We start from the raw sequence: 13001 nt of genomic DNA, 5'->3' as shown, positions 1-13001 counted from the left end.
GGTTTGATTTTGAGTTTCTCTTACTCTTTGCACTATGATGTTAAATGTACTATCATGGATGAGGAAAGGACTTTTTTTTACTTTCAGACTTAGCTTTTTGGTAAGATATTATCCCATATGTTGCTGTTGGCTGTATTTCAGAATTTATTTTTCAATGCTTGGAGCAATTTTAGTTTCCAAATAAGTACCAGGTTGGCCCACTGAATGACCCTAATTTATTGTGCAATATGTGTTTATATGTATGGGTCAAGCATTTTCTTTTGGTCTCTTGACCCTGTAAATCATGCTTCTTTTGACCCATCTAACGTGCTCTTTCATTGCAGTATTTACCTTCCTAGAGCCAGCCATAATTGTAGCATTTTCTTCTTATTGCTAGTCACACTAAAAATGAGACCACAGTCAGTCTGATCACTATAAAACTTCCTAAGGTCTCTCCTTATACACAAATCTCTGCAGCGTGGTGAAACACTAGTGGGAAGGATCGATAACAAGTAAGTCCACTTACTGCTTTCAATAGCTCCTGAATTGGAAGAACATGTTATTTTAAAAGATTCTCATGAAAGGCCAGAGCACCTTCTATGATCTTTTAACCCCACAAAACATGCTCAGTCTGGCCACTTCTCATTTAGTAGCATCTACGATCTATCATCCAGCTGGAATCATGACCTAGCCACTTGGAAAAGGTGATACACGCTCTGTGGACTTTCCTCCAATCTCTCCCTTTTCATGGATCTCTACAAGGTTAATAGCTGAACTCATGCCCTGATATGAGTATATTTCCCACTGACAGACATTTACAATTGACTTTTTAATTTTTTTTAACTTACCCATACCATTTAACACACACATATTCTCATTTTAAAACTTTGAGTGACCTGAGATTGAATTAGACTTGGTCTAGGTACAATAACTGATTAGTTTATATATTTGTGCAACCTAATTTATTCCGTTTATTTATTAAAATATTAGTACTTGAGGAAGGTCCAAACTGGAGTGAAAGCATGGCTTGTTTTTACAAAGCACCCTTCTGCTCATGTTATTGTGAGGATCACGTGGTATCATTCTATAGTGTAAATTTTAAAATTTATACAGAGCAGTGTATTAATATTTCCTGACAACTCTGGATGGATTTGGCCTTTCATATTACACATGACACCCACAGCAATGGATATATAGTTAGAAAAGTAAATATATCGATTGTAATATATAGTTAAAAAATTAAATATATTAATGGTAGAAAGGTTCACTGTTGTGGGTGTCATACTTGTGACTTAAAAGCAGTGGAATATATAATAAGTTGAGTTTTTGGACCGATTTACATTGGTCAGACTTAAAGGAAGTTTAACATGTGAATGTGGAAAGATATTAATGACATCAAAATAAGAGATATACTGACTAAGTGTCTGAACATATTAATATGCAATATGGGGAGAATGTTAACTTAATAAAATGAGTATGTTACTGCAACTAAAAGTGACTTTAAGATGTGATGAATTAATTGAAAATGTTTTAAAACTTAAGGAAGCAGAATTATTTCTTACAGTTCGTACACTAAAACTTCATGGGTTGAATAATAAACTTTAGTGGAATGCTTTGTAGTTTTAACTATGTTGGACTTTCTTGCCAATACTGTCTTAAAATGTTTTAATATGGTTGTAATTAATCAATGGAATTTAATTAGGTTGATTATTTAATTGTGTAAATGTTTAATTGTTTTAGCATTGATGTATAATGTTTGACTGATTTAATATATAAGCTAGCTTTTAAACGTGTGCAGTTTCTTAAAAGTCTTGAAAAGCATAATGCCAAGGCACTAGACTAATACATTAAAGTGTTTCATTTTCTGGTCTACATATGGTTTTATTTGACCAGTTTATAGGCACAGAGAAGCCCAGAGGGAAGTGTTCTCTTATCTGCAAACAGAAAATATTTAAACAATAATTAGAATGGTTACCTCAAACAAACGCAGAACTTTGGCCAATGCTCCAACCTGCTCTTTCAAAGAAAAGATCAAGGAAATTGCTCCAGCCTTTTGTGTGTTCTCTTCAATGTACATCGATCTCTGTAAAGAGAAGAACAATTGATACAATGAAAACTAAGCAAATTGCCTCAAATTTCTTTTTTTCATCAACATACACTGATGTTTATATAAGGAAAATAATGTTACACCAAATTGTTGATAATATTTAAATACACAATTTTGTGAAGATAAAATTTTATAACCAAACAACATGGTTGGTGTTTGCATGCAGTCTAGCAACACAGAATTTACCGTCAATTCATTCAAAGCTGGTATTATACTACAAAGATCCTTGATAAATCTTTTACTTCTTAAGCTATAAACAATGTTGTTATAGATAGAATACGAACCTTTGTGCACAATTAGCTAACCATGTTGAAATAAACTGTTATCATAAGTTTTTACTTCTTCCAAGTTAAACTGATCTTGGTGTAGGAATATTTAATAGATTTAGGAGTTTGCCAGATATCAATCTGGGGAAAGCACTAAAATTTAACTTATTTTGCTAAGCACATGCCAGTTATCCCATCCTCAAACCATGACCATTTACAAGATCTAAATTGCTAGTGTTGTAGAATATTTCTTCCCTTAAGACTTGAAGTTGGGCTGTTCCTATGGACGCTTTCACCCCTCAAATGCCACAAGCATAGCATTCAAAGAACCCTCTAGGTCCATTGCAGTAAGCAAATAAACAAAGCCACTTATGGTCTGTCTTTCAAAATCTAACTGCTGTAAACAACCAATAGCTTATTGCATGTATATTCAGTGCTTTGAACACTCCCCAAACCACCCTCAGGGAAAAACTCAAAATCTGCTTCTGTGATTATCAGCACCTATGGAGCTCTACAGAGACAATATAGCCTTTTGGCTATTGCAACATTTTATTTTCCCCTTCTGTTATATCCTGCAGTAAAACTGGACTATCCATTCTCTCAATTGTTTAATGACAGTCTGACTCCAACAATGCATATTTCCTCCAACTGTTTTTTCTTCTCACATTACTCCAACAGGATACAAAGTTGTTGTTGTTGCAAAAGAGTTCAGATGTGTTATGGCTTGTAAATTAATATGGTCATGCTAATTTAAAAAATAAAGAAACCTTTCACTGTAATTCTAATATTAAGTAGTTGGGAAGTATCATCAATGCATTTTGTAATTCTTCCACTTTTCTGGTTTTTTTTTTTTTTTTTTTTGTGGTAAAGCTTTTCTTCTAGTTTTGTTCATTTTGCTATAATTTAACAAGCTGATTAACTGGATCCTATGTAAAATTCTCCAGGGTATTTAACATTTGGAACATTGAATCATTTTTCATGTTAAACACACTAGGTTTCTTTTAGCTCATGAACTGGTTACCACTTTACCTCCAGTCATGTTAAACTGGCATCTGTTTTTGCTGGTTCACAGTGTTCCACATGGATCCAGTCTTCACACTCCATCTTTATCCCTTGTGCTAATAGTTTTAATTGCCTTTCCAGTGCTTGATCCACCTTCCTGGAACCGCCTATTTCCCAGTCTAAGTACACGCCTATAAATACCTAGCAATATCACCATAACGATGGCAATGTATTTTGTACCTTGATTTTCTCTGTTTATCAAATCCCACCCCTTAACTGCTTTTCTGTTTTCATACTAACCTTTCAGATGTGGAGTTCTTCATTGTTCTGCTGCTACTTTTTTTTTAAAACTCAACACATCACAGCTTAAGCGTCAGCATACTATCTAGTATAAACACTGTTCTTCACCTTTGATGAAAAAAGGCCTTACATATCTAGAATGCTATGTTTTCCTTATTTCACCATAGACACAATGCATGTAATCAGAGTATTTTTGTGCTAGTTAATAACATAGTCATTGTGAAGATTGGGGGAAGATGGGCGAAGGCTGCCAGCCTAGTCAAATAGAATTTGATACAAAATTCTATCATTTGTGAATATAAATGTAAAATACAGCCTTGTTTCTTAAATGAAAGAAAACACTGTAAAATGTGAACTTCAAGATTGTAGCAACGTTGCCATCTGCTGTAAGGAAACCTAAGCCAAGCATTTTACATCTGTTCTTTTGAGGTTACAATTATTTCTTGTATACCCTTTTGATCTAGATAGTGGTGCCGAAGTGGGGGGCTGAACACATTCTTTCTATTGTCTTAACTTAAGGAATAATTGCTAGAGTGTACATGTGAAATGTATTTTATTGTTGTAGTATCCTGAACAGGTGTTAGATTGCAAAATATTGTAGCCTTTTTGCCTGGGAACTCCAGACTAAGCATCAAAATCATGCAATGGATGTATACTGGGAAAACCTAAGTGTGAAAATGATGTAATCTGGGAGGGCCCTAGCAGAGCTGTTTGTTAGTGAGTTTGAAAACTATTGTTCAGAGAGAGACTGTGAGCATTTTGATCTTGATATCCAACTTAGCACTCTGCCTGTTGTCTTATGTAAGTAGTGTCTTAGAAGTATGTTTTCTTGTAGTAATAGCTACGAACGTAGAAGAAATTTAGACTTAAGTGTTTTTCTGTTATATCAGAACTTTCCTACTGTATTGTATTAAGTTTCTGTGTGATCTCTGAGCTCTTAGATATCACTGTGGTATAATAGTATTGTCTTGTGTTTTTAATTATTTATTATTAAATATTTTAAAACCTTTACCTGTGGCTGGTTTGTGTAGAGACAAGTTAAACTCTAGAGTACAGTGCATGCTTATAAGTGATCCTGTATTAAGCCCTTCCAAAGCCTTAAGATTGCTTAGTCATACTTACCAATTGGATAATAATATTACACAATAATAATTGGGCACCCTTTTAAGGGCCTTTGGGTAGCTGATATGTATTAGCTGGTGGTGTCAGAAATTACTACCATATATTCTGGGTAAGGGAGCACAGCTGGAGAATCTGTGTCAACCTTTCCCAGGAGTGTCTGTGAAGTTGTATACATATTTATCTCAAAGTATGTGTGGTGTGTCAGCTACCTGGGCAGGGACATGAAGCACTGGCGGAACAGAGAGGGTACTGGAGGTTAACTTGCCAGCTAGGCTGAGATTGGGACCCTATAGCTGTGCCAGTGGGCAGTCTTATTGGGGATCTGGAGAGCAAGGGAGCAACCAGCCCCAGACTGACTGTAATCTCTGTGTGCACTTAAGGGAAACTGTACTTTACTGTGTGTATTTGTTATCCTTTCCTCTTATATAAGATGCCCTCCCTGGTGTTAGTGGTGAGGACTGAGGGTCCTTGATTGCTGGGCCAGTGCACAGTTGTCACATTTGTGCTGGTGGCAGTGGTTGGAATAAGATATCCTCACATTTGTGGTGGCAGTGGTTTGGATAAGATATCCTCACATTAGTGGTCGGCAGTGGTTGGGATAAGATATACTTACTTGTGGTTTGCAGTGGTGTGGATAGAGTGAATCCTGTAGCTTATGTACAGTGATCTCTGGAGGTGTTTTGTACTCTAAATCAGCCACGCAGTGTATACTCAGAGTTCTGATCACAATTGTTTTATTTATTTTGTTAGCTTAGTTAGACAGGGTGAGCAGGCAGCATGTCAGCAGAGGAGTATGGAAAGCTTACATGGAGCCAGCTGGTGGAGATGTGACAGGCTAGGGGACTGGTGCATGGAAACCTGACTAAGGAAGACCTGACTGCAGCCTTGGTTACAGCTGCATTAGAAAACAGCATCCAGGAGGGCAAGCAGACTGGCAGTGGAGATAGAATATCCTCGGAAAATGGACAGCTCAACCTTTATGCAAAGGACAATCAGACTGGCAGTGGAGATACAATATCTTCTGAGAATGGACAGCTCAACCTTTCTACTGTGGACATAAAAGTCCATCTGGAGCTAAAGATACTTGAGTTGGAGGCCATGAGTTTGGAGATAGAAGCCGAAAAAAAGGAGCGTCAGAGGAAGCATGAGAGGGAAATACTGACTCTTCACCAGAGTTATGGAGGTAATGGGAAAGGGAGTAACTGGACCCCAAAAGCACAAAAGGTTAGTAAATCCATTCCAAAATTTAAAGGGGGATAATTTTGATAGTTTCATTCACATGTTTGAAAGGGTATGCAAACAGTATAGTGTTGACCAAAGGCTCTGGGTGCAGTTCCTGACCCTCTTACTCCACGGGAAAGCTGTAACTTGTATATCACAAATGCCTGACTCTGTCTGTTTTGATTATACTGCTGTAAAAATATCTTTTAGAATGTTTTAAGCTAACACCTGAAATGTATTGGAAAAAGTTTTGTGAGCATAGACGCAAGGCAGATGAATATGTATGTGAATATGTTGCTGAAGTGAGCACTTATTTTCATAGCTGGGTGAGTGGATGTCAGGTCACCACTTTTGAAGGACTGGCAGACCTTTTGGTGAGGGAACAAGCCCTTAGCACTTTGCCTGAGGACATGAGGATCTGGTTAGCTGATAGACAATGTGCTACTTCAGATGAGTTGGGGAAGAAGGGAGACCTATACCTAGCAAGCAGAGCAGCCCTGCACAGGAAGGGGACCCCCAGTACTGCTCTTGGGTGTAATGGAACCCATGGTGGGCAGCACAGACTGCCCAAACAGAATCTGCCAGAAGCAGGGAAGCCACTAGTCCAGGTACACTTCCAGAAGCTAGGGTTAAATGTTTTGAATGCAACCAGTGGGGCCATGTGGCATACAGGTGTCCACAGAGGCAAGGTGGGGAACCAAAGGTGAGGGAGGCAGTTAGTGGGAAAGACAAAATGCCAATCATCCATTGTCTTGAGACAACAGGGGTATGGAACTACCATCCTGCAGATGTCCTGAGAGAGAAGGATTTGGATGAGGCAGTACCATGTACTTATACAGTTATACGCAGTGAGGCTGGGAGACAAGCATGTGGGTCAGGTAGCCTGGGGGAGACCCAGACAGACTGCATACTTGCAGCCAGGACTGCTGAGGTGGTTACTTCAGGGAGGAAGCTATTCTGTAGCAGTGAGACTGAAGGTGAGCCACAGCTGCTTGTGGGTACTGATATTCCCTTGGACAGGGTAACAGCAAAGGTAAAGGTGAGTAGTAGTAACCAGGCTGACAGTGAGGCACCACTGTCAGAGGATGCCAGACATCCTGTGGAAGGGGAGCTGGGAAGGGTTACAAGGAGAGAGTTGAGACAGGTTCAGCTCTCAAACCCTATATTGCAAGGCCTGAAGCAGGTAGCTAGGGAGTCATCTGATTCTCAAGGGAAGGGGGAATCTGTATACTGGGACAAATAGTTACTATTCAGAGAGTGGACCCCTGAGCAAGGTTCTAGAAGGTGAGAGAGTACAGCATATGGTAGTGCTTAGAGCCTACCATGTGGTGCTTCTAGCCATAGCCCATGATATTCCCTTTGCAGGTCATATGGGCATGAAATGTACAAAGAGGCATATTATGCAGAACTTCTATTGGCCTGGAATTTCCAGAAATGTAACAGGGTACTGCAGGACCTGTGAGCAGTGCCAAAAGGTAGCCAAGGCAGGAGACAAGGTGAGAGCTCCTTTTATGCCTTTGCCTGTGATTGAGGAGTCATTTCAGAGGGTAGCTATGGATATTGTGAGTCCTCTGAGTACCCCAAGTTCCACAGGGAAAAAGTATATTCTAGTGGTAGTGGATTATGCTACACGATACCCTGAGGCACTGGCTTTGTCCTCCATTGAGGCAGAGAAGGTGGCAAATGCTTTGTTAGAGATTTTCAGCAGGGTAGGTTTCCCAAAAGAAATACTGACTGACTAAGGTGCCAATTTCATGTCAGACTTGCTGGCTTGTCTGTGGAAGTCCTGTGGGGTGAAGCACATGAAAACCACCCCCTACCATCCCCAGACTAATGGTCTTGTTGAGAGGTTAAACTCTACAATCAAGTCCATTTTATGGGCATTTGCAGACCAGTTTAAGAGGGAGTGGGACAAATATTTGCCCCATCTGTTGTTTGCTTACAGAGAGGTTCTCCAGGAATCCACAGGTTTTTCACCCTTTGAGTTGATGTATGGGCATAGGGTGAGGGGACCTCTAGATTTAATTCAAGATGAGTGGAAAGGTGAGTGTGAGTCTCACAAGGAGTCTGTTGTGGCATGTGCCCTAAACCTCAGGACAGGGCACAGGGAACTCATGGGCTTGGCCCAGAAGAACCCGGCAGAAGCCCAACAACAGAAAAAGGTGTGTATGATAGGAATACTCGAGCTAGAGAATATGCTGTGGGACAGCAGATAATGGTTCTCATTCCTGTCAGACGCAACAAGCTGCAAGCAGCTTGGGAGGGACCCTACAAGGTGGTAAGAAAGGTAAGTGATGTTAACTACATGGTGGAATTGCTAGGCAGATGGCAGGGGCACAAACTGTACCATATTAACATGATGAAACCTTAATGGGATAGGGAGGTTGTTGTGCTGAGCATTTGAAGTGGATTGCAGGAGGAGTCTGAGGGAGATCTGGGGACTGATCTCCTCAGTGAGGTTCAGGCTGACTCTTCGGTGGAAGGGGTAGAAGTGTCCCAGCAGCTATCTCCTACCCAGGTTCGAGAAATCCGAGCAGCGTTGCAGGAATTTGGGGGCATGTTCACTGGGAAACCAGGGTGCACCCACCTGGTGCAGCACCAGGTGGATACAGGACCCCAAAGGCCTATTAGGCAGGCCCCTTATAGGGTGCCTGAGAGTGTCAGACAGACACTGAGGGAAGAGGTACAGGAGATATTGGAACTAGGGGTGATTCAAGAGTCCAACTGGCCTCCCCAGTGGTGTTGGTGCCAAAGAAGGATGGCAGCACCAGGTTCTGTGTGGATTACAGGAAATTAAATAGTCACACAGAGTTGGATGATTACCCCATGCCTAGGACAGATGAGGCCCTAGAGCAGCTGGGTGGGACTAAGTATCTTACAACCTTTGATCTTACCAAGGGTTACTGGCAGGTGCCCTTGACTCCCAGTGCTAGAGAAAAGTCAGCCTTTGTGACTCCTTTTGGCTTGTACGAGTTCACAAAGATGCCCTTTGGGATGAAGAATGCCACTGCGACTTTCCAGAGGCTGGGGCATAATATCCTAGCAGGAGCAGGAGGGTTTGCCCTTGCTTACCTAGATGATATTGCCATCTACAGCTATTACTGGCGAGAGCACCTTCAGCATGCCAGGGAGGTGCTGAGCAGACTACAGTGGGCAGGGTTGACCATTAAGCCGAGCAACTGCCAGGTGAGTATGTCATAGGTCTCCTACCTAGGACATAGAGTGGGGAGTGGTAAGATAAGGCCAGAACCTGCCAAAGTGGAAGCTATTCAGGCATGGCCTGCACCTGTTACCAAAAAGCAGCTGAGTGAATTCTTAAGGACAACAGGGTACTACAGAAAATTCACCCCCAGTTATAGCACCATAGCTGGTCCCCTCACAGAACTGACAAGGAAGAACAGGCCAGATAAGATAGTGAGGACCCCAGCATGTGACCAGGCATTTTAGAAGCTTAAGGAAGCTTTGGGAGGACCCCTTGTGTTAGCCAGTCCAGATTACAGCAAAGAATTTGTTATGCAGGTGGATGCTTTGAACCATGGGGTGGGGGCTGTGCTTAGCCAGATTTCTTCAGAGGGGGAAGAGCACCCAGTGGTTTATCTCAGTCATAGGCTCCAACCCAGGGAGGAATGCTATGCAGCTGTAGAAAAGAAATGCCTAGCCATAGTGTGGGCACTGCAAAAACTTCAGCCTTATGTGTTTGGAAGAAAATTCACTGTAATGACAGATCACAACCCTCTAACATGGTTAAACAGAGCCAGTCAGCAAAATGCCAAGTTGCTAAGATGGAGCCTGGGGTTGCAAGCATATGATATGTCAGTGTAGCACCACAGTGGGAGTAGCAATGCCAATGAGGATGGGCTCTCAAGACAAGGAATGGGGTGAGGTACACCCAGATATAGACCTAACCCTCTCAAGCAGCGTTTCTCAAGGGTCACTTGAAAAACTAGCTTGAGTTCTCCAGGCGGTGGCGGGAGAGATGTGAAGACTGGGGGAAGATGGGCAAAGGCTGCCAGCCTAGTCAAATAGAATGTGATACATAATTCTATCATTTGTGAATATAAATGTAAAATACAGCCTTGTTCTTAAATGAAAGAAAACACTGTAAAATGTGAACTTCAAGTTTGTAGCAACATTGCCATCTGTTGTAAGGAAACCTAAGTCAAGCATTTTACATCTGTTCTTTTGAAGTTACAATTATTTCTTGTATACCCTTTTGATCTAGATAGTGATGCCGAAGTGGCTGGCTGAACACATTCTTTCTATTGTCTTAACTTAAGGAATAATTGCTAGAGTGTACATGTGAAATGTCTTTTATTGTTGTAGTTTCTTGAGCAAGTGTTAGATTGCTAAATAATGTAGCTATTTTTTGCCTGGGAACTCCAGACTAAGTGTCAAAATGATGTAATGTGTATACTGGGAAAACCTAAGTGTCAAAATTATGTAATCTGGAAGGGACCTAGCAGAGCTGTTTGTTAGTGAGTTTAAAAACTATTGTTCAGAGAGAGACTGTGAGCATTTTGATCTTGATATTCAACTTATCAGCACTATGCCTGTTGTCTTATGTAAGTAGTGTCTTAGAAGTATGTTTTCTTGTAGTAATAGCTACAAACTTAGAAGAAAGTTTAACTTAAGTGTTTTCTGTTATATTAGAACTTTCCTACTGTATTGTTTTAAGTTTCTGTGTGATCTCTGAGCTCTTACATATCACTGTGGTGTAGTAGTATTGTCTTGTGTTTTTAATTATTTATTATTAAATATTTTAAAAACCTTTACCTGTGGCTGGTTTGTCTAGTTAATCTCTAGAATACAGTGCATGCTTATAAGTGATCATGTAATAAGCCCTTCCAAAGCCTTAAGATTGCTTAGTCACACTTACCAACTGGATGATAATACTGCACAGTAATAATTGGACACCCTTTTAAGGGCCTTTGGGTGGCTGATAAGTATTAGCTGGTGGTGGCAGAAATTACTACCGTATAGTCTGGGTAAGGGGACAGGCGGCCATGGTGGTGCAGCAGTTAGTGTTGCTGCCTCACAGCAAGAGGTTCTCCGGTTTGATCCTCGGCTGGGGTGCCTTCTGTGCAGAGTCTGCATGTCCTCCCTGTGGTTGCGTGGGTTTCCTCCGGGTGCTCCGATTTCCTCTCACATCCCAAAGACATGCTGTAGGTGGATTGGACACTCTAAATTGGCCCTAGGTGTGAGTGCGTGCATGTGTGTGCCTTCTGTGGAAGGTTGGGTGCCGGGCTGGCAACTTGACACTGTAAAACTCCACTGCCAATCATGAGCGGACAGGTGATCCACTGTGGCGACCCCTAACCGGGAAAAGCTAAAAGAAGAAGAAGAAGAAGGTAGTCTGGGTAAGGGGACACAGCTGGAGAATCTGTGTCAGCCTTTCCCAGGAGTGTCTGTGAAGTTGTATAAATATTTATCTCAAAGTGTGTGTGGTGTGTCAGCTACCTGGGCAGGAACACAAAGCACTGGTGGGACAGAGAGGGTACTGGAGGTTAGCTTGCCAGCTAGGCTGAGATTTGGACCCTATAGCTGTGTCAGTGGGGAGTCTTATTGGGGACCTGGAGAGCAAGGGAGCAACCAGCCCCAGACTGCCTGTGATCTCTGTGTGCACTTACGGGAAATTGTACTTTACTGTGTGTATTTGTTATCCTTTCCTCTTATATGAGATGTCCTACCTGGTGTTAGTGGTGAGGACTGAGGCTCCTTGATTGCTGGGCTGGGGCACGGTCATCACAGTCATGTATAAATTTAGCACAACATTCAGAGCGATTGGCACTCTTACTTTTCTTTAGCACCTGCAAAATCCACCCCCTGCAGAACCAATGGAATCTGTTTCTTTTTTTTTGTGACTTTTGGTTACCATGACTGCATGATGTTGGAGTATTTTCTACTTCACTTTTTTAGAAGCAACCTCTGAGATAATTCATACTCCCATTTTACTCCCATATAGCTATGTCACTTCCAAACTGCCACACCTGATAATGATTACATTTCTACATCATGTATATCACAACAGTAAATAAACTGGCCTTAAAGCACACAAATTCCTCTGACAGATGCCATCCAGTCTTTGTTTAAAGGCCAGTATGGTTTAGATTAACTTAGTTTATCCTGTTTTGGTGATCAGATTGACTATGTTTAGTACAGGCACATAGAAAAGCTTTTGTCTCAGCTTTATGTGATTTGAGTTCATTGTTGATGGAATTCTACTCTGGCAATGTTATCCAAGGATATGCTGGCAGACGTCCACTGAAGAGCTACCCTAGATCAACTAAAACCCTGTTTCTAAAGGTTTTCTATGTGTGGCAAGTGCTAGAACATATGAAGGCATAATTATAGATATCGGATCCTTCTTCAGTGTTTATTAGAATTGTGGATAAGAATCTATGTCTACTTACATGGCACAGGAAATATGTATTAGCCATGTGTCTCTTGAATAAAAATGTGTAGCAAAATAAAAGGCAATATTGAAAGTATGCAAAGGGTTGACCATGGGAGGACAGACTTAAGTATAAAGAATTACAATGGATACTATTATTAAATGCAACCCAGCCACTGGGAATAAATTAAAGTATTCCTACAACATGTGTGTTAGTATTAATGGCTGTTAAGTGATAATATACTGTGGCTTATATTTAAGTCTGTTACTTTATTCATATCATTATTTGATTGGTATGTTTTGTACAAGTGGCTTATTTAGTTTTGTATTTAGAGTTGTTATCTTGTGTGTAAAGTGTTTTGATGAAGTCTTGTTTAATGAAGACAAAAATATTTAACAGTTAAAGTGATTTTGTCCTGGTGTCCTGAAGTCTGGCCAGTATGTGTTCTTCTGAACTTTTGGTTTACTAGTTTATATGCCAGTCCATTGAGTCTTGGTCACCTTGAGTGAGGCATTTACCTCCTCAGAGATCTAATAAAAGGAATAATAATCTGATGTTAAAGATGGACAGCTGTCATTTTCTTCTAAGACAGGGTGGCATGTTTATGGGGCT

The 13001-nt window shown here is 40.8% G+C and overlaps 1 protein-coding gene across 1 annotated transcript in view; it reads right to left on the bottom strand.

The window, feature by feature from the left end:
• PAH (phenylalanine hydroxylase) overlaps window positions 1–13001 on the bottom strand; it is a 733016-nt gene that overhangs the window by 605978 nt on the left and 114037 nt on the right. The window contains exon 2 of the mRNA XM_044087738.1: window positions 1955–2062. Coding sequence (XP_043943673.1) covers window positions 1955–2062 — 108 coding nt within the window. The remainder of the gene's footprint in view (window positions 1–1954; window positions 2063–13001) is intronic.

Source organism: Protopterus annectens, chromosome 11.part0 (genome assembly GCF_019279795.1).
Source record: "Protopterus annectens isolate FY-2018-M chromosome 11.part0, PAN1.0, whole genome shotgun sequence".
NCBI classification, from domain to species: domain Eukaryota; kingdom Metazoa; phylum Chordata; order Ceratodontiformes; family Protopteridae; genus Protopterus; species Protopterus annectens.
Note: the sequence above shows the minus strand (reverse complement) of the source record. Positions and strands in the feature narration are given on the sequence as shown.